At 35.0% G+C, this 27,964-nt stretch overlaps 1 protein-coding gene across 2 annotated transcripts in view; it reads right to left on the minus strand.

The window, feature by feature from the left end:
- Positions 1–27,964, minus strand: part of SGCZ (sarcoglycan zeta) — a 403,415-nt gene that overhangs the window by 93,228 nt on the left and 282,223 nt on the right. For both annotated transcript variants that reach the window (XM_070364121.1, XM_005890955.2), the window contains exon 3: positions 17,562–17,649. In XM_070364121.1, the coding sequence (XP_070220222.1) occupies positions 17,562–17,649 (88 nt within the window). The remainder of the gene's footprint in view (positions 1–17,561; positions 17,650–27,964) is intronic.

Genomic DNA, 27,964 nt, shown 5'->3' on the forward strand with positions numbered 1-27,964 from the left:
AGACATTAAATTCACTATTTATTTTTATGTTCATCTAAAATATTCATATCTAGAATAGTACTTTTTTGACCAGAGTTAATGAGCTGTTGGAATGTCAGAAAGCTAAGAGGAAACCAATATAAAACCTTAATGTCCTGTCAGTGACTGGTTAAAGGGCCAGATGCTGCGGGTAATTTAATTGTGCTTATCGCCCAGCAGCAGCTTCATGAATGTCATGACATGTGGAAGCACCTGCCTATACCGATAAATCAAGTGATAACGCTTATTAAAATTAAGATGCTAGAATGAAATGTTACCTTGACTGATCATCTATACCACCCAATATAAATTAGAATAATCTCAGTAAAGAGTTTCTTCTACTTGATCTCCCCTTACAAAACTAATGCTACTCCTACTACTGTACATGGCTCAGACGGCAAAGAATCTGCCTGCAATGCAGGAAACACAGGTTCCTTTCCTGGGTTCCCCTGGAGAAGGGAATGGCTACCCACTCCAGTGTTCTTGCCAGGAGAATCCCATGGCTACAGTCCCTGAGGTCAAAAGGAGTCAGACACAACTGAGCAACTTACACTTTATTTCTTTTCACTATGGCTAATGATAGCAGGCAGACTCCTATAGTGCTTAAAATTTTCTAAGATCTTCACTTACATCAACTCAATTATCAAAGTAAGTCCACAAGTATTATCATTAAACCCATTTCACAGAAAACTCAGGCACAGAGAGGTTGACTAACTTGATCAAATCACACAGCTTACTATTAATAGGATGCATGAGATTAAAACTCTTATAGTCTGGTTCCAGAGTCCACTTCCTTCACTTCCAGAAAACTGAACTGATGCTGAACTCCCAGCAGCAGTTGGTCCCTGAGATCCTCCTTGCAGGATCAGCTGAAGCCCCAATTGTAGGGTGTTAAGGACTAGCTTCTTCTCTTGCCCAGTCCTGTGTTCCTGCTTTCCACATTACATTTGCTGCTGTTCACTCGCCAAGTCGTGTCTGACTCTTTGTGACCCCATGGACTACAGCACACTAGGTCTCGCTGTCCCTCACTATCTCTTGAAGCTTGCCCAAGTTCATGTCCATTGAATCAGTGATGCCATCCAACCATCTCGCCTCTAAAAACCACTCCCCAGTATGATGTCTGCACCCAGCTGACTATCTCTGTTTTCAGGAAACCAAACAAAGACACATTAAATATACCTGCATTTTCTGGGCACATGCTACTTGTACCCAAATAATTGGCTTATTTTTAATTTACATCACAAAACATATCCTTAATATTAATGTGCCATTCTGAGCTCAAACTTGTAAAATGATTCTTTGTAACAAATAATGCTCAGTTTTTTTTTTTTTTACCTTGAAAATGATACAATTCTAACCCAATTTTTCAAGTTTAAGCCTAGTTTTACCATATGCAAACTACTTCTCTGGACAAACTAGATAATTATTTGTTACATCAATACATTTAGAATACATTTACTAGGGTATGGGAGTGCCAAGCATAGAACAGAACCAATGGTCATACTGCAATACGTTTAGTATTCTCCTTGTTGGCAGATAAGATAGCACTGGGTATGGGAGGGATGGTGTAAAAAACGGAGGGGGTATAAGCAGTGGCAAGTGCCCAGAAGATATTTCTAGCTCTGAAGGCTAGAAGCATGCAGAATTGGTGGTCAGAGAAGTATTCAAACTTTCTAATTGTGCCTTCCATGACTTTGAACCAAAAATCACCAGCACAACTTACTACATGTTACGTAACTTTGTGCTTCTTGAATTAAGTCCATAGGTAAAAGCTCAATTATGCTAAAATAATGTTTCTTTATTTTGATTACTTTGCTTATGTCTGCTACACAGAAAGAAAGAAAAGTATAATTTCAGATCTATTGATGTTCTGCCATAGAAAAGCTTTTATTATGGTATCATAAAAATAATAAAATGACTAGGGGGGAAGAGGCACAATAAAAGAAAAAGTGGAAGGAGGCCAGAAAGTCCATTAGAGATCATGATCATTATTAAATTATTTCTAATGCAACATGATATTCTTTCCTTGAAACACTTACCAGATTCTCTATCAAAACTATTTATTCTTGATACTTATACTGACCCAACCAATATTTTCCTCAATATGTTAAACATTCTGCACATAAAGAAAATTCTTTGGTGTATTTTGAGAAAGTATTTTTGGTGTTCGTTATTTTTTATCCTCAGCCAGTGACCTCATGAGCTATTTTCTGACACAAAAGCAGCTTTGCAGTATTTCTTTCTTTTATATTATAAGTGTATTCTCCTTTGAAAATACTTATTCCTAAGAACCATGAACTATTCAACATAGTACGCGTAATTTTCAGTAGTTAACATTGTTTGCATTGCTATTAATATCATTTCAACAATCTCTATAGTACTCATAGATACTTTCTATTTTCATTGAGCTTTAAGGTTATCAAGAAGTTGAGGTATCTTATTTAGTGTCCACTCAAAAAAGTTATGGCTATTCTAAATGGTCAGTTGATTATGGGTGAGAAATTTGACATTTTCAGGAAAGCTAATTGATTTCATTAATTAAATTTTTTTCTGAGGGGCTTCCCTGGTGGCTCAGATGGTAAAGCGTCTGCCCACAATGCGGGAGACCTGAGTTCGAGCCCTGGGTTGGGAAGATCCCCTGGAGAAGGAAATGGCAACCCACTCCAGTATTAATTTCATTAAAATTTTTTCTATATATGGCATATTAGTGTTGAAAGGATAATTAGCCTCCACTGTCTTTTAAAACTAAATACATAGGCAGATATAGATTATTTGTTAGCTTCTTGAAAATACCCAGTAGTTAGTTTTCTGTTGAATTTGAGATAAGCATGACCATCAGGTGGACACACCCAAGAATGGTTGGCTTTTTGGTGATTAAATCTTGTGATTAAAGAAAAATAGAAGAAAATTTAGAGGTATATTTGGTAGCTACCCACCTATGTGTGATAAAGCAGCATTGCTATTACTAAGTCACTTCAGTCGTGTCCGACTCTGTGTGACCCCATAGACGGCAGCCCACCAGGCACCCCCATCCCTGGGATTCTCCAGGCAAGAACACTGGAGTGGGTTGCCACTTCCTTCTCCAATGCATGAAAGTAAAAAGTGAAAGTGAAGTCGCTCAGTCATGTCCTCACTCAGTCATGTCTGACCCTCAGCGACCCCATGGACTGCAGCCTTCCAGGCTCCTCCATCCATAAGATTTTCCAGGCAAGAGTACTGGAGTGGGGTGCCATTGCCTTCTCCAACAATTAGAAGCATAAACATAAAACCAGGTAGAACAAAAAACAGGTAGAAGAAGCTTTAGTAATGGTAATGCTTGCTGGAAATTATTTGCAAATAATTTTAGTAACCAAGCCTGAACTTGAAATGATGCTAAGCTAACTTTCAATCAATAATGAGGACTCAGTGATTTCAATAGTTAATAAGGATCCAGGCCAAACACAACAAGGATCTTGGCAGCAAATGACACTAAATTATACACTTTCGATGCCTGAGAAAGAACTATGGTTAGATTTGTACTACAGTTCAGTTTATTTGTTCAGTCATGTCCAACTTCTTGTGACCCCATGAACAATAGCATGCCAGGCTTCCCTGTCCATCACCAACTCCCAGAGCTTAGTCAAAGTCATGTCCATCACGTCGGTGATGCCATCCAGCCATCTCATCCTCTATCGTCCCCTTCTCCTCCTGCCCTCAATCTTTCCCAGCATCAGGGTCTTTTCCAATGAGTTGGTTTTTCACATCAAGTGGCCAAAGTATTGGAGTTTCAGCTTCAGCATTAGTCTTTCTAATGAATATTCAGGACTGATTTCCTTTAGGATGGACTGGTTGGATCTCCTTGCAGTCTAAGGGACTCTCAAGAGTCTTCTCCAACACCACAGTTCAAAAGCACCAATTTTTCGGTGCCCAGCTTTCTTTACGGTCCAACTCTCACATCCAAACATGACTACTGGAAAAACCATAGCTTTGATTAGATGGACCTTTGTTGGTAAAGTAATGTCTCTGCTTTTTAATATGCTCTTTAGGTTGGTTATCAGAGAAAGCAATGCCAACCCACTCAAGTACTCTTGTCTGGAAAATCCCATGGACGGAGGAGCCTGGTAGGCTACAGTCCATGGGGTCACTAGGAGTTGGACACGACTGAGCGACTTCACTTTCACTTTTCACTTTCATGCATTGGAGAAGGAAATGGCAACCCACTCCAGTGTTCTTGCCTGGAGAATCCCAGGGACGGGGGAGCCTGGTGGGCTGCTGTCTATGGGGTCGCACAGAGTCCGACACAACTGAAGTGACTTAGCAGTAGCAGCAGGTTGGTCATAGTTTTAATTCCAAGGTGCAAGTGCCTTTTAATTTCGTGGCTGCAGTCACCATCTGAGTGATTTTGGAACCCACCAAAATAAAATCTCTCACTGTTTCCACTGTTTCCCGATTTATCTGCCATGAAGTGATGGGACCAGATGCCATGACCTTAGTTTTTTGAATGCTGAGTTTTAAGCCGGCTTTTTCACTCTCCTTTTTCACCTTCATCTAGAGGCTCTTTAGTTCTTTGCTGTCTGCCATAACGGTGGTGTCACTTGCATATCTGAGATTATTGGTATTTCTCCCAGCAACCTCGATTCCAGCTTGTGCTTCATCCAGCCTGGCATTTTGCATGATGTACTCTGAATATAAGTTAAATAAGCAGGGTGACAATCCTTTCCCGATTTGGAACCAGTCTGTTGTTCCATGTCCAGTTCTAACTGTTGCTTCTTGACCTGCATACAGATTTCTCAGGAGGCAGATAAGGTGCTCTGGTATTCCCATTTCTTGAATTTTCCACAATTTGTTGTGATACACACAGTCAAAGGCTTTGGCATAGTCAATAAAGCAAAACAGATGTTTTTCTGGAATTGTCTTGCTTTTTCGATGATCCAGCAGATGTTGGTAATTTGATCTGTGGTTCCTCTGCCTTTTCTAAAACCAGCTTGAACATCTGGAATTTCATGGTTCACATACTGTTGAAGCCTGGTGAGGAGAATTTTTAGCATTACTTTGCTAGCACGTGAGATGAGTGCAATTGTGTGGTAGTTTGAGCATCCTTTGGCATTGCCTTTCTTTGGGATAGGAATGAAAACCGACCTTTTCCAGTCCTGTGGCCACTGCTGCATTTTCCAGATTTGCTGGCCTATTGAGTACAGCACTTTCACAGCATCATCTTTTAGGATTTGAAATAGCTCAACTGGAATTTCATCAGCTCCACTAGCTTTGTAGTGATGCTTCCTAAGGCCCACTTGACTTTGCATTCCAAGATGTCTGACTGTATGTGAATGATCACACCATTGTGGTTATGTGGGTCATGAAGATCTTTTTTGTATAGTTCCTTGTGTTCTGGACACCTCTTCTTAATATCTTCTGCTTCTGTTAGGTCCATACCATTTCTGTCGTTTATTGAGCCCATCTTTGCATGAAATGCTCCCTTGGTATCTCTAATTTTCTTGAAGTGATCTCTAGCCTTTCCCAGTCTATTGTTTTCCTCTATTTATTTGCATCAATCACTGAGGAAAGCTTTCCTATCCGTCCTTGCTCTTCTTTGGAACTCTGCATTCAAATGGGTATGTCTTTCCTTTTCTCTTTACCTTTAGCTTCTCTACTTTTCTCAGCTGTTTGTAAGGTCTCGCCAGACAGCCCTTTTGCCCTTTTGAATTTATTTTTCTTGGGAATGGTCTTGACCACTGTCTCCTGTACAATGTCACGAACCTCCGTTCACAGTTCTTCAGGCACTCCGTCTATCAGATCTAATCCCTTGAATCTATTTGTGATTTACACTGTATAATTGTAAGAGATTTGATTTAGGTCATACCTGGATGGTCTAGTGGTTTTCCCTACTTTCTTCAATTTAAGTCTGAATTTGGCAATAAGGAATTCATGGTCTGAGCCACAGCCTGATCCTGGTCTTGGTTTTGCTGATTATATAGAGCTTCTCCATCTTTGGCTGCAAAGAATATAATCAATCTGATTTTGGTAATGACCATCTGGTGATGTCCATGTGTAGAATCTTCTCTTCTGTTGTTGTAAGAGGCTGTTTGTACCACAGATCTTATTAAAAGTGATTTAACAAGACCCATGTGACCTTGTTAATTTGATAGGACACAGGCAATCTTTGCCTGAGTGTCTGGATCATTTTGCATTTCCAGTAGCACAGTGTAGGTATTCCAGGAGCTCTGCATCCATTCTGGCACTTGATACCATCCATATCTTTTATTTCAGTAATTGTAATTTTTGTAAATTTATAATTTTTTAAACTGTAATTTTTGATTTCTCAGAGCTTTGAATGTGAAAATACCTATGATTAAATGGGAACTTTGTTTGACTAGTCTCCTTGTAAAGAGTTGTGGATAAATTTACTGATTCCATTAAAATAGTTCACAAACTGGGTGAGAAATGAGCCAGCAGGGGAGGAGAGGAAGGAGACAGTCACGAAGACTCAAGAACACAGAGACCTGGGGAAAGGAAGTTTATTCCTTTAGAATCACCTGCCCCACAAATCCCTACCCTCCCCAAAAAACTGCATGACTGGCCTGTTATATTCATAGAATGATAAAGAATGGCAAAATAATGTAAGATGAAAATGAGAGGTTTTGTTCTAAATATTGTGACATGAGAGAATGTGAGGTCCAAGCAGTCTGAGTCGTCAGCATGCTTTTATTCCTTGGGGGCGGGGGTTAAAGGAAGATGGAGTATTATACATTAGACTGTAGTGTTTGTGAGCATTTAGAAAGCAAAGCAGCAGGCATGTGACCTCAGAATGGAAGATTCAAAAAAGCCATGCCAAAATCATTACATAAAAGGAGTGTATAGGAGTGGTATTATTGATTTCAGGAGAATACAAGACAAAATATCCAAAGATAATATTGTGAAAAAATATTGCAAAGCTGATTAGATACATTAACCAACAAATGCAGATTAAAGATTGACATTAATCTTATGGTACTTTTAAGAGATTTTGGAAATGTTGTCTCCTCATTACAAGTGTATTGTCAAAAATCCACTAAAAACTTGGAAAAAAGAATTGCTATGGCCTATTTTTCCCCTATGCTTATACTCAATTTTCTCTTCCCATGCTATATTTTTCTGATGATGCATTATCTTACTTGGAATATCTCCAAAATTATATATAAAAATAGATACATAATATGAAATGAATCTTAAGCAAAAAGAGCTAATGTAGTTTTCAGATCTGGACCATCATAAATAATGGCCTCTGATGGCTTATCTCCCTCTATTCCATGACCTGGCAATTAGTACTGTTCTTTTGTAGACTAGGTTTGGCTGAGATGTCATGTAAGGCCCCTGATACTGAAGTAAATAATCTGTGTACACATGGACCCCTACATTTTATTTAGCTCCCTACCACCAGATGTCTGCTGATAATTAGTCTCATAACCTTACATTTGTGAACTGTAGGCCCCATTAACCAAATTTCCAAAGACAAGTTTCTTTTTAATGCCAGCACAAAACTGCATGTTCTGTAAGTCAATTATACATGAAACTCAAGTACACCTGCAGTTCTGAGGTCCCACAAATGGAGCCTCATTAAAAACAAAGTTGGGCTCAGCGTATAGGCTGTAGACTCATTAATTCCAGGTAAGTCATATAGCCATAATGCTAATTAAATGCCTAAAATATGAAAATGGAAACCGCTATTTTACTGTTTTGTGTGCATTTTCAGCCACTTAGTCGTGTCCAACTCTTTGCAATCTCATGGACTATAGCCTCTGTCCATGGGATTCTCCAGGAAAAATACTGGAGTGGGTTTCTATGCCCTCCTCCAGGGGATCTTCACGACCCAGGGATTGAAGCCATGAATCTTGTGTCTGCTGCATTGGCACGCAGGTTCTTTACCACTAGCACCACCTGGGAAGCCCAATATTTTGTTTATTCTACTTTTATCCTACAGTCCATAGAGTCAGACAGGATGTACCATGCACACAGATCCTTTGATGAGCTCTGTAATGTATCATTTTTTAAAAAGTATTGCAACTGCTTAATATTAAAGTTGAAATACTGAGCTATAGTCATAGCATATTCTGAATAGTTTTACATAATTATAGAATGAATAAAATGTTTATCCATCGCTTCAGTGCTTTCCTCAGTATTACGAAGTTAGAAACTGTTCACAAATATGTGCATTATATTTGTTGAAAAATATCTGTATTATCTCTGTTTATCATTATATAAAGAGATGGATTGGCCTGAGAGCGCTATGATGCAGGTGTCTGCCACTTTTATACTATTAATATGATTATAATTACCATATTTCACCTCTCATTCTCATGTCTACATACTCAAGACTAGATTTATTTCTTTGACAACTAACAGCATTATTACCAAAGACTATATGTTGAAAAACATATGTTTTGCCAGAAGGAGAGCAAGTTCAAAGCCATTTTCCTGTCAAACAAAACCTTGGGATCCAGTGACAATCCTAGCTGATGGGCAACCTTTGGTTCTGAGAAGTCTAGGCCAACACCTTGGAGGGCTGGCCTTAGTACCATAGCACAGAGCACTGCTGAGTGGAGATGGCCTGGTGGAAACGCAGTGACTGATCTCAGACTAAGGCATCAAAACCCTGGAAGAGAAGGACAGAGGCAGGCACATGCTGGACAAGACTAGCCAGACCATTCTTTCAGAACTTGGTCTAGGTCCTCCAGGAAGAAATATTCTTGGTATGACTTGATGCTGCGCTCCTAAATATACAGATGCTTGAGAAATTATTAAATTAAATACAAACACTAACTTTAAAAGGTAGTATAATGCTTTAGAATGTTAACACATGATATAAAATACTGTAATAAAATGTTTCAAAAATGTACATTTTTGTCTTTCCTTCAGGCATTATAACTCTATACCTGAGTTATACTGATTTGGGGTCCTAATTTCCAGGAATGCCATCTTTTCCCTCATATCAGAGGCATTTATTTCCTAAACTGATAAATTAATGTTAGTTTAATTAATGTAAATGAATGAATGAATTTTAATAATGAACAAAAAATTCAACAATGTATTTAATCATTTAAAATGTACATTCAAAGTTAATCCTAAATGTTTTGTAGATCCACTCTTCAAGGTTTGCACAACTTATTTTACATAAAATACTCATCCTTATTAAGTTGTCCCAGACTATTACAGTATTCTCTAAGTTAAAAAAATGAGTCAATGACAGAAAACATAAATTTGGTACGTGAGAATAATCTGTAACCTTCTACTTTTTACATGTCCTACACCATCTGCAGTCAGTTAAGCGATTCCCAGGTGTTCACAGTAATTGCTTTAACGCAAGATTACATGTCACTTTAGGGGTCTTTAAATATTTATTATAAAACCCTCATCTACATTTTTCTCTATTCATTTAGGGACAAAACATGCTGATGTTTAGTATAGACAAAAATAAGCTGATGGCACTTACTGAATTATTTTGTGGATTAACTTTCAATAAGAAACAAACTTTTATAAGCCATAATCTGATGAAAGAATTACAACATGCTGATTTAATTGCGCTTATTTACATTCTCCATTTCAATGAAAAATATGTGCATATAATTTGGGGCTAAGATGTCAATAATCAAATTAGATGTCATTTTTTGTCAGGAGTGTGGGGAAGTTAATTGACCAAAGGATTTATCAACTAATTTCTCTAAACATAAAAAAATAATTTTTCACTTTAAGACTTGGAACAGGAAAGAACCATGGAGACAATCTTAAATAATATTCCTTTTATAGATAAGGAAAATAAAATTGAGAGGCTTGGTCAATTACACAGAATTATTTACAGGTATATGAAATAAAATTTATAGTTACTAACATATACATAATGCATACCCTGCTCCAGGAAATGTTCCAAGCACTTCACATATATTCACTGATTTCATTCTCACATCTACTGTATTAGTACTTGTGTGATTCTCACAGATGCCTGGAGAGACTGCCCAGAGTAATTTGTATATGGTCACAGAGTTGGAAATGACACGTCTTGGATTAGGTTGGCCCCTGAATCTATGTTATTAACTATCAAAGCATAATTTCTTTCTAAAACTAGTTTATGAGAAAATTATGGTTTTTCTAGGTCAACATACTCTTCTACAATAATGTGATATATAAATTCCATATATTCCTATAATTTAAAGATAATTTGATCTGAAAGATAATTTTAAATTTATGGGCTGATTTTTTTGGTTTTCTAAAACATCTTAATAATTAGTCACATTAGAATGCCTTTTTAGCAAGCATATTTTGTGTCTGATATTGTGAGACCTTCAGATGTATAGCATAAGTTTGTGGAACATTAGAAACATGCTCAGTGGTTTTGACAATCTAATATGCATTCAGTTCAGTTCAGTTCAGTCGCTCAGTTGTGTCCGACTCTTTGCGACCCTATGAATCGCAGCACGCCAGACCTCCTTGTCCATCATCAACTCCCGGATTTCACTCAGACTCACGTCCATCGAGTCAGTGATGCCATCCAGCCATCTCATCCTCTGTCGTCCCCTTCTCCTCCTGCCCCCAATCCCTCCCAGCATCAGAGTCTTTTCCAATGAGTCAATTCTTCGCATGAGGTGGCCAAAGTACTGGAGTTTCAGCTTTAGCACCATACCTTCCAAAGAAATCCCAGGGCTGATCTCCCTCAGAATGGACTGGTTGGATCTCCTTGCATTAGTGTATATTAAATTCTTAATAGTAGCATTTTCCTTAAAATTATGTTATTTAAAACTCGTTATAAACATATTTAAGCTATTGTTCTATATAACATATGCACAATAAATTTGTATTTGAATTTGCTACTGCAAAAAATATGTTATTTTACTCACTGCCTGTGTTACTGCATTTTTATTTTGCCATGATTTTTGGAAAAGCTTCAAGACAAATTAACCTGCGGCATAATTAATTAATTGCATGAAATAAAATGCTACTGTGTCAACCAAGCCTGCTGTATGCAATAGTAGACTCAGGAATGATTCCCAGTACTCTCCACGTACCAGTTCTGTGGGAGGCCTGTTGCTGTGGCTGTGGGTATGGGTGTGTCTCTGTCTGTCTGTCTGTCTTGGATGTACTGAGGTGAGCAGAGACATCAACATAGTTGAAACTTAGTGTTTTCAGTTTTTACCGAAGGATGTCAGCTTTATCACTGATTCACTTTATTTCTTAAATGAAAAGATCCAGTAACAATCACTGAGGATTTGGGTTCTTACTTTCTCTGATCAATAACAAACCCAGGTGTAAGTGCATGTCATTTAAGGAATATTTAAAAGACACACACATGATCTCTTGCAGATAAAGCTATATTCTTAGAACTGAATTAAGTTGAACTGGTAAACATGTTATGTTTCTTGCTCCCTATAATGCTTTTATATAACAGCATTTTGCTATTGTGAGCTCAACCTTCTTTAAAGCATTTTGCCAGAGTATTAGCACACCCAATGCTTCTTTTGACATAGATGCTAAAAATAGTCTACACTATATCATCTTGTTTTCTTTCAACTAAACAATGCATACTTTGTAATTCAGTGTATGTAAAGAAGAATATCCGGTTTCCTATAAGAAGCTTATATGTTTCTCCTTAAATATAGTGGGATCATGCCATCAGTCACATTTCCCTTTACATCTTTATTACAGGGAAGGTCGATATAGTTTAAGTAATCAATAGGCTATAAATGGCTTTCCTATGGACAAATAATGTAGTAAATGTAATTTTGTACATTAGTACATTTTTACTTGTATTCTTACACACTTAATATATTTCAAAAATATTTGTTTTGTCCTATAGACTGCATTCATTTGTGTATATTTACTCAAAATGTTAAGAAAACAAATCAAATAAAAATGTTTTCCTTACAGAACCATAATTAATTTGTAAGTTTGTTTATCAAGGTTATCTTGTCTGAGGTGTGCTGTGCCTAGTTGCTCAATCGTGTCCGGCTCTTTGCAACCCATGGACTTTAGCCTGTCAGGCTCCCCTGTTCATGGGATTCTCCATACTGGAGTGGGTTGCTATGCCTTCCTGCAGGGGATCTTCTCAACCCAGGTCTCCTGCATTGCAGACAGATTTTTTTACTGTCTGAGCTACCAGGGAATCCTATGAATACTGGAGTGGGTAGCCGGTCTCTTCTTCAGTGTATCTTCTCTAGACATGAGTAAAACATATTTGATTTCTAAGTGCATAGCTGATTGACAGCCCCTGGAAAAGGCAAAGGATAGTACAAACACCTTTATTTGGGTAGAGAGACTGCTTATATGTCCTACTCCCTGATGGGCCCCCTCATAAATCCCCTTAAGCAATGAAGGCAAGCTTTTTCAGAAGAAATCACAGAATCAACCCTGCTGCAGAAGCTACTAATAACCATTTTCATTATTATATGGTGTTTAAGCCTCAAAATTTGAAATGTTAAAAGAAAACTAGCACTAAATGTAAATATTTTGTTTAACTTCTTATAAATTATATTCTCTCTTATTACCATAGAGTCAGACTTAAGACAACCATGACTCTGAGCATTGAAGAAGTATAGAATAAAGAAAAAAATGAGATGTTATATTGGTAGATTATAATTAAGGTTTTTATATAATTTGGTTATGTCACTGATTTTTGATAAATGGATTTAAGAATATCAAAGATGAGTAAATGATCCGATGGTAATAGCTAGCAGTTCCTAGGAGTTAATTGATTCTCTAAATGTATTGAGTGCTAAACAAGTAAAATTATGATGACATATGAGATTCCATTTGAAGCATACAGTTGTGATTTTTAGCACATTTGAAAAGTAAATTTTAGAACAATGATATTATAATTATTTAATACACAATTAGTCTTAATGCTTTACTGGGATAATGGTAGACATGGCATCATGGAACTTGTTTATGACACAGGACCCCATTAACAGCCATTCTAGGTTTCTCAAACATCATTGCTTGTGACTGAGATTTAAATAAGGGGGCTATAGAAGAAAAATAATTAAGAACAAAAACTAGTTCTATCCACTACTATCATTCCTTGTTCAACTTTTCAGTTTATCCTTTTATTTGTATCCTCCAACTATAGACTGATGACAAAAGGTGTAAGAGATGGAAAAAATATCTTATTACTTTTAGCTATTACTTTATCAAAGATAAGCAATTCCTGTAAGGGAATGTAAGAAAAAGCAATATAGAATTCCATACCTTGATCAAAATTGGCTAAGAGCTACAAAAAAAAAAAAAAAACTGAATTGTTTTGCTGAAATTAACATTTATATTGTTTAAACTACTTACGAGAGTAGTTTAAATATTTTCCATTATAGATCAATATAATGTTATTGGTAAATAAAAGATAACAAATTATCCCCATTATACTGTGCTAAAGATTATTACATTTTTAGGAAATCTAATTACTATAGCATTAATTATCACTGTTATCAGTATTATGAACAATGTTTATATAAAAACTGCATGACAATATTTCATCTGCACTGCCCTATGGAAATGGTTTTTACTTTATAGATCACATTGTAGAATTTTCCTGAGTGACTATGATAAGTTTCACAATACTGCTGCTGCTGCCAAGTCACTTCAGTCGTGTCCAACTCTGTGCGACCCCATAGATGGCAGCCCACCAGGCTCCGCTGTCCCTGGGATTCTCCAGGCAAGAACACTGGAGTGGGTTGCCATTTCCTTCTCCAATGCATGAAAGTGAAAAGGGAAAGTGAAGTCGCTCAGTCGTGTCCGACTCTTCGCAACCCCATGGACTGCAGCCTACCAGGCTCCTCCGTCCATGGGATTTTCCAGGCAAGAGTACTGGAGTGGGTTGCCATGATTTACATATTTTATCTACATTGTTTGAAATGTTCTGAAAAATATAAAGTATCATACTATCAACATATATGAATATGTAACACCTAAAATCAGACAGTTTTCATCTCTCGTATAAAAAAGGAATGACCTGATAACATAGGAATTACAGATTGAAAAAACAGGAAATTTGACTTGGAGAATGATTCTGAGAATTAAGTTCTTTTTTTTCTTCAAGGAGTCTGAACTTCTGGGATCCTGTACTTTCTCTACCCACTTTCCGCTAATAATCTTATACCTTTCTTTCAGCTTTATTCTATGAAGAGAAATCTGTAGGAATAAATCTTGAGTTCATTGATCTTCAACTATGTTATGAAGGTCATAAAATATTAGAGTCAAACTTTGTGGGGAGATTCTGATATCAGAAATTTACGTAAAGCCTGGAACTTCAAGCACACACAAATTTTGTCTTTTTAAAAATTTATCCAAGGGTAAAATACTTAGCTTTAGCTTTTATCATGCCTGGATTGGCATATATTGTTGTTCAGTCGATATCCGTGTTTGACTTTTTTGTGACCACATGGACTGTAGCTTGCCAGGCTTCTATGTCCAAGCGATTTCCCAAGCAAGACTACTGGAGTGGGTTTCCATTTCCTTCTTCAGGGAATTTCCTGACCCAGGGATTGAACTCATGTCTCCTGCACTGACAGGCAAGTTCTCTCTCTCTCTCTATCTATATATAGATAGATAGATAGTTATATGGGCTTCTTTAGGCTCAGAATCTGCCTGCAATGCCAGAGACCTGGGTTCTGTCTCTGGGTTAGGAAGATCCCCTGGAGAAGGCAATGGCAACCCACTCCAGTATCTTGGCCTGGAGAATTCCATGGACTGGTGAGCCTGGAAGGCTACAGTTTATTTGTTCTCAAAGACTTGGACACAAGTGAGCGACTTAACACCTTTACTTCATGTATATATATATATATATATATATATATATATATATATATATATGACCATGCCCAGGACCATGTCCCTAAATAAAAACTGAAAAATTAAGAAAAAAAAGGAAATAAGAAAAGAGGCTTAAAGTGGTTACTTTATGTCAATATGATTAAAAATGAACAGTGATTGAATAGCTTACTTAAATTTGTCTGAATATCTCTTCAAATTATACCTAAAGATAATTTTATCCTGACATGATTAAAGCATTATCCACACATCAGGCACACTTTCTGTGATGTGTTTTGTGGTATATCTTTGCAACAGTATTACAATACAACGTGTATTCCCCAAGTAAAATTCCAGACATAATGGACAGAAAAGCATCATGAGATCTTTCACACTCTAACGATGTATTTGTAACTCAAGTGACACCAAAACTTACAAACACCATCATCCAAATAATAACAGATTAGCAACATAATTCCCTAAGATTTGCAGACACTGAAATTTCCCCAATTCTTATGTATAGGTCTAAATAAATGTCCTTATTTCTATTTTAGAGATGAGAAAACAGAGTCTCCAAGAGAGAAGTTTTTTCTGGAGTGCTATGTGGTTTGACTCCGGATGTGAATGCATTATCCCTCTCCAACTCCCCTTTATCTACTCTTCCTTTGTTTTCGGTATGGTTAATGAGAAATACCAAGTGGTGGAAAGATGGAGGTCATCAACAGTACACCCAGAGGAGCAGGATATTAACAGTTTTCAGTTTAAGCCTCACTGGAATGAGTGTGCTTCTGTGCTCCCACAGAAATATGCTGGAGCATCATTAACTTATTGATTTGCTTCAGCTGAAACTAAGCTTAATCTTTCTCCCCAACCCACCACTCCTCTCTCTCTTCATTCTTCTCTCTTTTCCCATACATAACTGGCAAGTATTGATTCTATATTAAAATTAACTTAGAACAGTGGTTGAAAACATAAGTCCAATGCTACAATTCTTTATGTTTCCTGCAGGAAAGCAGGCAGTGAAATGTAAATGATATTTGATTATCTTTCGTATAATCAAACAGCCACTTTGCTCCACAGGCAGTACACTAGTTATGTAGTGATCGTATTTGACAGTCGACCTTGGTATGTAGTCTTTGTGTGTTTAATTTACAGGTTGGCATTTCCACTAAGGACCTTTTTCTTTTTTTAAATCTAGAAAAGAATGCAAAATAAAGTTCTATTCTACGTTAAGAGTTCTCTACATTAAAAAGAAAAAAATGAGATGGAAAATCTGCCCACTTTAGGCCTGTTTCTGTAGTTCTAACATAGCAATAGTTAATTGACATGAACATTTAAATTAAGTACCTGGTGATTTTGATTCACTTTTGTGTCCATAGATATAGTTCTTCTCTCTAATTTTTAGTCCTTTAGCCTATAGTTCCCCTTTGTAATAGATGTGTGTGTGTGTGTGTGTGTGTGTGTTCGTGCGTTCGAGCACTCAGTCTGTCTGACTCTGTGACCCCGTGGACTCCAGCCAGCTAAGCTCCTCTGTTCATGGGATTTCCCAAGCAAGAATACTGGGGTTGCCATTTCCTCTTTCAGGAATCTATCTGACTCAGAAATCAAACCCATGTCTCTTGTGTCTACTGCTTTGTCAGCTGGATTCTTTACCACTAGTGCCACCTGGGAAGCCCCTTTTAATTGATATCATACCACAAAATACTATCAAATTACAGCAATTGATGGATATCTATTGACCATATTTTATAGTGCAAAGAAAAAGCAAAATAAATTAAACAATTATAAATAAAATTTAATTATATATTTTTTGGAATACAAAAATTTCACAATGTAAATTTTACTTTTGGCTTCATTGAAGTGAATACATAACAAAAAATATTTCATATACCTAGAAATAAGTGGACAGAATTAAGCTCACATTTATAAATCTCACATTTCATTGTCATATTCTTGGGTAATTTAATCAGAAATACTGGAAATATACATCTGCATTAAATTATAATTAATTTCTCATCAAAGTAAAGATAACTTAGCTCCCCAAATTGCAGTTTAGTCTTTATAATATACTATCACATACACACAATATCAATAAGTATTAGGTAATTTTCCCACAGAAAAATACAGTATTTCAAAAATATATTAGCAATTAAACCAAAATCAAGTCTTTGTTTTACATAATTATATCTGACTCTTAATTTCCCATTCCTCTTATAGAAATTAAGTTAAATAACAATGCCATATAATATGAATCTCTAAATTTTTGACAATGAGAAAACATTAGTAATACTTTATCAAAAACATATTTACAACTTCTAAAGCCTATAAACCTTAACTATGTATAATTTAAACATCAAATTTATAATTGGTCAATGTTAAGTTTATATTCAATTATTATGCCATTTCTTATTTATACAAGCAGATAATATTTAGTAAATTATTTATTTAGAAAAAAGATAAATGATGTTGCATTTCATGTTTATTTAAGCCTATTTACTATAATTTAATATACTAGGGAGATATTTGTTAGAAAATGGTGCATTTCGTAATTCAAGAGTAATAAGAGCAAAATATATGTAATTCAGTCTCACATTAACACATTGACAAGAGTAACAACGACCTTAGCTAGCCTATGAGAAATCAAATCCTGTGAAAGCTAATAGGGCTGTACAGGAATGTCTGTATATAGAGAGAAATAATATATTAGAGAAAGAATATATTTTGCTTTCCCCGATTTAAACAACCACAGAGCTTTAAATGGAGTAAGATGGTGTGAGCAATCTTTACCCCGAAGCACTCACCTACTGTCAGCTGTCCAGTTAACTGCCCCATGTGATTTCTTGCATTCACTGTTACATTCCTGTCAGACTGTAAGACCAGTGGACTATCCTGGGAAACATGTATAAAATAAAGAAATCAAATAAAAAATAGAAATATAGTCAAGATTTTATATATAAAAGTATATTGCACTTGTTTGGGTATTATCAAAATTCTATTTCTTTGTTTTATATTAAGCAGATCTTTTAACACCCCAAACACTGTTTGAAAAATACAAAATAATAAGGGTGCTTCCTAATAACTATTTGACATAATAGGGATGTTTCCATTTGGATAAACAGGAATTAACTACGGGGTGCAAACATTTCCAACACTACTGATTATCGTACATCACTGCTGCAAGTAACTTCTCTTTTTCTCGCCCTTCCCTTGGCATAGAGGCCTGCCTTTGGAGATATGTTAAACTCCATAGAAATGGGGAAGTCCCTTTTTAAGCTGAACTTCCAACTTTCAGGTCTAAGCTTAAATGTTTCCTCCTTGAAAGTGCCTCCCCTGATCACTGTAACTACAGATTCATTCAATCCTCAAACTCCTGATCTCCATTTATTTTGTTCAGAGAACTTATCCCAAGACATATTTATTTTGCTAATGTATGTGTTTACTTGTTTTTAATTTGTTTCTGTCACAGGAGGAAATGTCCATGGGACAAGAACCATTGGAGTCATGTTGACAAATTTTATTCCCACTACCTGGCACACTACTGAAGGAAAGCATTTACTAAATGTTTATTGAATGGACAAATAAATCATCATAATAAAATTGATATTACCTTATGTATCTAGCTCAAGTAGGAATGATTTCTAAATCATAAGATGATTTAAGAAAGGAGGTATATAGAATAAGAGAATGTAAGATAGCTTATCTTTCAGCATAAATAATCTTGCTTAGATGTTTACTTTTATCACAATTGAGCACTCAACAGTAAAATAATTTATTTGAAGGACAGTATCACTGTTTTAGAAATCTATGTACTAGGCTATTGCCACTGCCTCAGACAAGTAACTAACAACTGGCTACTCTCATATTTTTATGGTCTAAAACAAGCACGGTGATCATTCACAAATAGTTCATTCATTTATTCATTGAACAAAAATATTTTGATAATAATGAGAATATATTAAGTACAGGCTTGGGACATTTCAGGGATCAAAATATAAAACAATACCTGTCCTCATGGAGCCTGTACCCAAGATATTGAAACTATGAAAATCTCTCCCAATGTCATCCTTAACATGAAAGTGGTTTGTCATCTCTATGTTAACGTAAATAAAATGCTTTCATACATGTATCATATAAAAACTCTTTTGAGAACAGAATTTGAAATTTGTGACTTGAATATACATAAGATTTTATATATTTTTTTCTAAAGCTATTTTTGCCCGTTCTGACTAGATGCAAAGCACTAAGCAAAGATATACAAACACACACTCACACACACAAATTTTCCTTTAAAAGTGGACTTTGTTAGTATGTCTAAACTAAGGCTTAATTTTTAAAAGTAAATTTCTAGTTTCAAGAACAGATGTGTTCTCAAAAGTGAGACATAGTTGTACAAAACAATGCCAATTTCATCCTGTCTCATCACAACTCATTTATTTTTGGCACAAATCAAAAGTGTGTTATCTGTAGTTAAAAATAAATCTAGTCCTTTTTGCATAGGTGTTTCTATGCTGCAGACATTCATTTTTGAAAATATATGGAGTATATTTAATTAATTCCATCATTCCTTTCAAGTGATATGTTCAAATTCTGTTAACAATATGGTTGTGGAGTAAGGACTGTTTGCAAATAATTATGCCCAGTAAGGAAACTGCACAAAGAGGATGGCTCACTAAAGCACAAAAATATTTTATTTTAAATTGGCAGAATTAAATATGTGTTGCCTATGTTTTTAAAAAATGAAATTAATTTGAATGTCAGAAAAAGCAGAAGCCTATAAAGCACCTTGCAGTTCAAAACATTGTAAAAATATATTAGCTGCATTTTTCATTCATATATTTTAATATTTTTATTATATAATACATATGACTATTAGGATTTTTAAAAATTGATGACACACTATGTACTCTTATTTGAATTACTAAACATAAATTCTGCGATCTATAGCATAAGAGCATAATCATTAGAATATACAAGGATTATGTAAGTATATTAAAATAGATATGTTTTATTAAATATTTTAAGATGAAAGAAAAGTTCATTTTAAAAAGGCAATAAGCATTTAAGTTGATCTAACAGAGAAAGAGATTTGGGTTAGGATTGAAAGTTTAATCATTGCATCTCTTTGTTTACAACATATCAATCTTCTCTTACTCTAACCACTGAGATCCAATTGAGGTTCTATCCCTGGCATTCTTTCCTTTTCATTACACGATTCCACCAAACTTCCCCTCTGAATTAAAATTTTATATCTAGATTAAAGTTTTACTATAATAAAAACAGCCATCTTTTTACTGACTATACTGTAAACATATAGCTATCAGAGGTCATGAACAATTCTCCACAGGTATTCAGGTGGATATCAGTATAATATGTTATACAGATTTATTAAAATGTGATCAGGTGAAATTAATCAAAATTGAGTAACATTTTTCACAGACAAAATGCAATGCATGTAAGAGCATTGTTTTCATTGACAAGTCACACTATCATTTCTGTGCTTTATATCACCCCAATGACAACTTTAGGGATTAGAACCATGGTTTATGCCTCTTAGGTCCACACTATGACCTTTTACACAATATACACTCTCTACATTAATCACAACACAATTAATTAAAATATACACATGTGATTAAAAACATATATGATAAAACTAATAGTAACTATTTCAAGAAATCTTAATTTATAAATCTGATTACAAACACATTCTTAGATGAAAATTAGTATCAAGAAGTTACTTTTTACCAAATTTAACATTTATTGTGCTCATTTTCCCAAAGATCTCCGTATAAGAAAATAACTTCCACTAATAAATCATTGTTTTTCACTCTTTTAAAATAGTCCCTCTTCATGATCCTTTATAATTCTGTGCTCCAAATCTTTGAAAGCTAGTGTCTAGTTTCAGATATTAAAATATATATAGCAATTTTCCTTGGAGTTTATTCTTGCTGAGAACATGAAGGGGGGAAAATCATATGGTGGTATTAACTCTCAAATAGGCATAAGACCGACAAGTCTATAAGGGTAAAAAGTTCCATTGGTGCTATATTATTCTGCATGGTACATTAATATAAATATCTCTTTTGGAGAAAGAACAATTTCTTCATTGAAGTCAACTATTTTCTACCACCTGCATCTTTACTTTGATGCTAAGAAATATACTTTCCTTCTTTTTTAAAAATTTATTTATTTTATTATTATTTTTTATACTTTTTTTTTTTTTTTTTTTTCCAATTTTATTTTATTTTTAAACTTTACATAATTGTATTAGTTTTGCCAAATACTTTCCTTCTTATGCTCCTCTTCAGACAAAGCAGGTAGGAGATCCAGGGGAAAGGCAATGGTCCCATTAAGAGGCCTGAGAACCCTCTCTTACGATTCTTTTACATCCACATTTTTTATGACAAGGGCCTGCTTGTCACCTTGTTAATGGTCATAGAGAAATAAAGCACTATGTTCTCATTTCAATGCTTTTGTTATAATTTATGCAAGTGACTAAGGGAAAAATGATTCTATTCTTATTTCTATTGTGTTCACCTTTGTTTATCATAAATATTTTCTAAGGGCCTATGATGTGTCCAGCTCTTTGCTGTGTATAAAACAGAAACAGAGGAGACAAACTGTCTTCTCTTATGGAGTTCATTATCTAGGAAGTCAGACAAACAATAAACCCAGTATATAAAAAACAGAGAGAATGTTACTAACAACAAGCTGTTGCGATAGAGACTTCTCTAATAAAAAGCACCAGTTCTACTAGTGAGAAAATGTACATGTAAGAGGTCGTGTGTACACCAGGCACTTCAGCTTCTGATATTCATTCTCTCAAGGTTTGAACTATTAAATTGTAGCAGAAAATAGCAGTACTAGGAAAAGCAATTAACATGTACTGGCACTTAGTCAATGCTGGACATGCATGTAAACGTCTAAATACTTTACATGTATGAGCTTACCTACTTATGAAACTTAAAATAAAATTCACCCAGGAAAGAGTCAAGAAATAAAGTGCTTGTAAGACAGTGAACCCTGACTGTTTAAATTCAAATAGTGAGACGGCCAAACTCTGGCTTCTTGACTAGGCAAGCCATTCAGCATCTCTGTATCACGACTTCCTCATCAGTAAACAGGGGAATAATCCTTAATCTGTGGGCTTCTCATAAAGAATTAATGAGATGATATACAAAAATGATTAAATCAGGGATACTAGCCTTTGCTAAGGGCACTCGGGTGTTTACTTTTATTATTTATTCCACATGGTAATTATAGTACTCAACTAATAATGGTATTATTTGTTATCAATCTTGTTTTACGGATGAAGAAACTTCAGCAAGGAGAGTACAAGTCACTTGCTTTAAATCATGCAACTAATAAATAACAAAGTATTTGAAGCCAGTTATCTGGGTATAGAATCTCACGTGTTAACTATCATGATGCTATGTCTCTGGTGGGTAATAACAGTCTAGCCTTTCTAAAACGCAAATCTGTATCTGAAAATAAATGTTAAAATTAATGGAACAAAATATGTTTTAAAATTCCTTTAAACATTTCAGTCTCTTCTGTAAATATCTGGAACATATATAGTCATAAATTGTAAGATACAACTTCACATTGTCTGGTTCGTTTTAAAATCTTGTTTTCTCAGGTTTCAGAGGAAGAGCAATAGTTCTTGAACTGCCCTCTGCACACGCATTTTAAAATATATCACTTATGAGAATTTCCCTACTTTCAATCCTAAAAGAGAACATAACTAACTGTCCATATTGTTCAATGTAGATGGCACAAAATTGATATCTCATTTCTTGAGTTTATACAGTTTTACCAGGTAAGTTTTCTTATCTTCTCTGATAGAAATTTTTATAATAAACCTATCTTACCCCCAATTCTCTATCTTCTTCTTCCTCAATATCAAATCAGTGACATCAGATATGTTTCTTAAATATACATTTTTCTGTGATCTTTCTTATAATAGACTTGCAGCTCACATCACAATAACCGTTTCCTCCTTGCATTAATTCTTCATATCCAGTGTTATTTTCATAAGATATTTTAAAATTAAAAATATTGATACGCTTGAATTAAAGCAAAATAAAACGCTTATTGACTCCTCGATCTCTGCTGGGAACAAAATTCACATTTATTACACATAAGGTGCTTTTTCAAATGATCCAGTTCTACTTTTTTAGCTCTATTTCACATCACTTCACCATGCAAGAATTGCCCAAATTTTCATGTTTCTGAAAATATGCCACTTCTGTGCATTCTCATCTTCTGTTCCCTACATGTGAAATTCCTATCCATTGTCCCATAACTGGCAAAACTATAGATATGTTTCTAGTCCCAATTTAGTTATGTCCTCTGTAATGCTTTCCTGCTCCTCCAGAGTCAAAATTTGCCTCCCACCCTCCAGTTTCTCTGTGTTCACGTCTACACAGTAGTTGTCACAGGATCTTTGGTTTGCCTTGTTTTGATCATTTTGTCCTAAAAGCACAGCATGCCGTCACTTTCTTTTACACGTACAGATTTTTGAAAGTATATTTTGTGCCATGTTTGGCACCTCGTTCCTCTACATTAAATGTCTGCTAAGTGAATGAACCGAACTGGGCATATTTACTTCTTAGTGCACTCAGGCTCTACGTGTTTACTTGATTTGAGTTCAGGTCACACAAAACTTATCAATCTCTTGCACCATTTTTTTTTTTTTTTTGGACCCAGAACAAGTTTTCTAAAAAGCCATTTAAGTGGAACGAGTTATATTACATTTCGATTTGATTTATATTCATCATCTCTCTCTGCCCAAGGCAGCCACTTCTTCTCTAAGAATTTGACCCACTTAAGAAGATGAAAACCAGGTAGTTTTTAATTCTTTGGCTAATAAAACACTTGAAATTTCATTTAATTGCTGAATGCAAATCATTTAATTGCCAAAATTTGTATTTTAAGGTACAAGAATTAATCATGAAAATATCTAGAGGTGTTAAACTGCTTTCCCCAGTCCTCTGAGTTCACATTTTAACTTGAATGTGAAGTGGTACAGCAGAGAAAGAGCATTTCCTCAATGCACTTTTCTGTATTTCTATTCTGAGTTGCCAGACCACAGGTGAAGTCATAAAGAATGATGACACAGTAGTGGATGATAATAGCATAGCAGTTACCTGTTCTCTTTGGTTCCTAGTTTCATCCTTAAAAATAGATTCAATTACATTTTCTAGAAGGGTTATAGGAGTTCATATATGAAAAAAATAATCTTTATATGTGTGTCAAAGCTGACCCATTTTTTTCAAAATATTTTAAAAGCACAGAGAAAAAACAAGGTGCTTTACAAAACAAGTTACAGTTAAAATTAAAAACAAATGGAGACCAGCCTTGAAAATCCCCTAAGCAGACAAAACCAGTTTAGTCATACAAGGAAAGCTTACTATAGCTTACTTTGCAAGACTAGCTTAAACTGGGTCATTTCTTGCTTATGCCTCTAGAAGTCATAAGCAAAATTTACATTGTTTTCCAGGGTTGATATGAGGTAACCACTAACCGATTCCCTATCATTTAAGACAAAAATCTCTGGAAAGAACAGTTACTGTCTATTTACCTTATAAGCTGCTGTATAACAATATTCCTCTGAGCCTCACTCCATATTTTGGCTTGAATGCTCACAGTTCTCCATCTATCATTTTAGTGTGTGAATAATGAAGGTTTACTAAATACTCCTGCAGTGATTCACTGGTTTTACTTCTGTTATTTCTGATCTTTGATACAATCTATATTAAAATAGAAGAAACTGTTAGGAATTTCTTAATGCAATAATTTCACCAGTTTAATATTAGTAAATGTTGTATTTAAAGGCATTTTTGTGTTAAAACCCAGAATTAGTTATATATTGAGAAATAAGTGAACTCTTTTTTTGGTTGAAAAATTACCACAGCCTTTGAAATACTTTTAAGTGTGAAAAGTATTATAGTTTCCCTTAATTATTCTTTCTTCATGAAAAACAGAAGACAGATGCCATATGAAGAGCAAACAGAAAGAGGAGAAAAATGTAAAATATTTACGCTTTTATTAAAACAGTACTTCTTCCCAAAAGATATTGTGTTACAAACTTAACACAATATTTAATTGGGCACTAAAATCTATAAACAGAACTAAAGACCTTTCAAACCAGGAGAAATAATTGTGTTCAAACACATAGCTTGTTGCTAGAGTTGAACCCCAAATTTTACTTTGACTTTCCAGGCAGTTAAGGCAAAATAAAAATGCTATGTTATAAAATTTTCATTGCCCGATAAAAAACAACCCTAGGAATTTATAGGAAAAGTATTTTCCCCCAATACTAGCATTTAATCTTCTCGATAAGAAGTTTAAATACTCTCATTTAAAGCATTTGTTTTCAAATTCAGGCAAATCAAATGTTGTACTGCATTCTCTGCCCTGAGGCTTGCCTGACTTATTGCTATTGGCAACCAGATGTTGAATACTAAGGAAGAAGTCAGAATTTCTACTTCTGTCAGAAAATCAGTGAAATGGTAAAAATGAATGAATGAATAAACAATGTTTAAAAACATATTTTAAAAGATTCCAGCTATTACATTGCGTTTCATCTCCCATTATGTGTATGTAAGAGTAATATATTAATTATGTACCCATTAATAACTTACATTAATAACATACAAGATAAAAACCTTTTCCTATTTAATTCTTCTGCTGAACATATTTAGAAGTAGAATGAATGTGTGTACTTTACCATTTTAGAAAATGAAAGATATAATTTACTTTGTTATCTGCAGGAGGAATTTGTAATGCCTGAGATTCATTATTCTAAATATGAGTGATCAATTTAATAAAGCTGTAGAGAGTGTAAGGGACTAATTTGTATTCATATATATTCACATTCTGCACTGTAAAATTCTTCACAATTAAGTAACTATGAATTTGCAAAACGTTAAAAATAACTTCCTCATCTATGATGTGAAGAGGGAACTAGATTCAAAACAATCATATGTTGATTTGCTACTCTCTCTCCAACTCTAGCTGCTTTTGCTTCTTTTTTTTAAAGGGCAGAGAGAAGGGAGGTGCACCCTGTCTGCACTCGGAGCTTGTTCCAGAGAATTCTTCCTTCCTCTTTCCTCTTCCCTGACCTCTGAATCTCATATCATCCTACTACATATTCCACTCTCTCCGGTTGCCCTCATTCCTAGAGGATTTTCTCTCTTAACTCATTCATTGTCATTCCAGCATCATCACAGTCATAGCTCTTAGTTGTTTTATTTACTACACAATTTTCTGATGCTCTAAATTGTTGAATTCTTGGTCTCTCCTCCCATGACTTTATCACACACCCTGCATTAGCCTCCCTGGTAATTATACCAAGATTATGACATTAATAATAACCACAATTCTTGCACTGGCTCCAGTTGAAGCTATAGACAAGAAATGATGACTGTCATTTCAGTAAACAAGGAATGTTGTCTGCATCAAACTGTCAGCCACTGCAGCTGCCCTGGTGGTACTCGCTGAGGGGAATTCAGGGTGCAGGAAAACAGGATAGGAGCCCTGGATAGCTAAGATGCATTGTGCTGTGTTAGTCACTCAGTCGTGTGAAGAATAATTTCAGTGAACCCAGACTCTTGAATCTTCTCATACATAGGAATATGCTAAAATCACTCACTTGAGATGTCAGTAATTTGAATTAGCAGTAATCTTTTGATGTTTGACTACATGTTTTGATTTTTTTTTAAGCAAATACTCTTATATATCCCAAATCTTCCTTTTCTTCTTTGGAATAGTTCCTTAGAGATATCTGAGAGGCTGCCTTCCCAGCCTAGTCCTCAGTAACAATTCTGAATAATCTGCAGCTTTGAGACTGTGCACTTTTTTTTTTTTTTACGGCCAACAATATGGCTATCCTTTCAACTTGTTCTTTGTAGAAACTGACACTAGATTTTTCAAAAATTCTTCTGGACTGAGGTAAAAGTAAAATTAATAGTTAATGAAAAAATAACTTGTGACACATTTGCTTATAATAATACAAAATAGATTTATCAGAAATGGTTACCACAGTTAAAATTTTTTTAAAAATTTAACCAACTGCATCCCCCAAAGCTTATGAGAAATGCATACAAATTGTTTTTTTAAATGATTTAGGTAATTCCACCCCCCCTCCAATAGTTGACATAACTGTGAATGAATGTAACTTGTTGGAATTAAAAATCATTCAGGGACTTCCCCAGTGGTCCAGTGGTTAAGACTCCATGCTTCCAATGCAGGGATCCAGGGATCGGGTAGCAGGCGGTGTGGGTTTGCTCCTTGGTCAGAGAACTAAGATCCCACATGAAGTGAGTGGCCAAAAACATAAACGATTCAGCATGAGATATATTCTACTTTTCCTGAATACCTTTACTGTATAGTGTATAGATTGAGAAACCTGTCCTCATAATTAAGTAGCTAGAAAAAAATAGATTCACTATATAAATGTTACTTAATTTTTGAAAACTTTTGAAGTACATTAAAAAAAATCATATCACACTGATTTACCATCAATATTGTAACTGACAATAACTCAAAGAGTTACATCTTCAATTTTGCAATAAGGAGGTGATTGGAAAGCAAGTAACTTGCAAAATATTCTGTTTCTCAGTCATTAGAGTTCTTATCTTTCTCATTTTTTAGGCAGCATGCCTAAAAGGCTTTACTAAAGTGAATTAAATGATTGCTTATTTTATCTCTTATTCTCTCTCCAAGAGGTACTTTGTTTAACCAGATATTCTTTGGAATATGTTGGGTAAGTTCCGAGTAATTGAAGCCTGTGATATATAAAATACTTTTTTTTTTAATCACACGCTTCACCCACATTTTACTCTAACTTTGGAGCTGAAGATCTGCTTTATTCTATTCATGAAAAATATGCTATATAACTTAAGTCTAAGAAAGATATAAGAGGATATACAGATGAGACATGAATTTTGCCATGTAATTGTTGGCTACATTAAATAAGGTACCATAAATGTCTCCTTTTGTGGCATTCTTTAAACTTTTCTATTATAGGACACCCCTCAGAAAAGATGCCCTTTGTAACACTAGTCAAGGGTGGGAAAATGTGAGATCCCTAATGGAACTTGCTAGCATGCCCACTACATCATTATATAAGATAAATGAACTCAGAATATCTCAGATCTCAAAATAACTGAGAATTTACCATGTGGCACATGGAACTCTG

The sequence above is a fragment of the Bos mutus genome, chromosome 27 (assembly GCF_027580195.1).
Source record: "Bos mutus isolate GX-2022 chromosome 27, NWIPB_WYAK_1.1, whole genome shotgun sequence".
In the NCBI taxonomy this organism is placed as follows: domain Eukaryota; kingdom Metazoa; phylum Chordata; class Mammalia; order Artiodactyla; family Bovidae; genus Bos; species Bos mutus.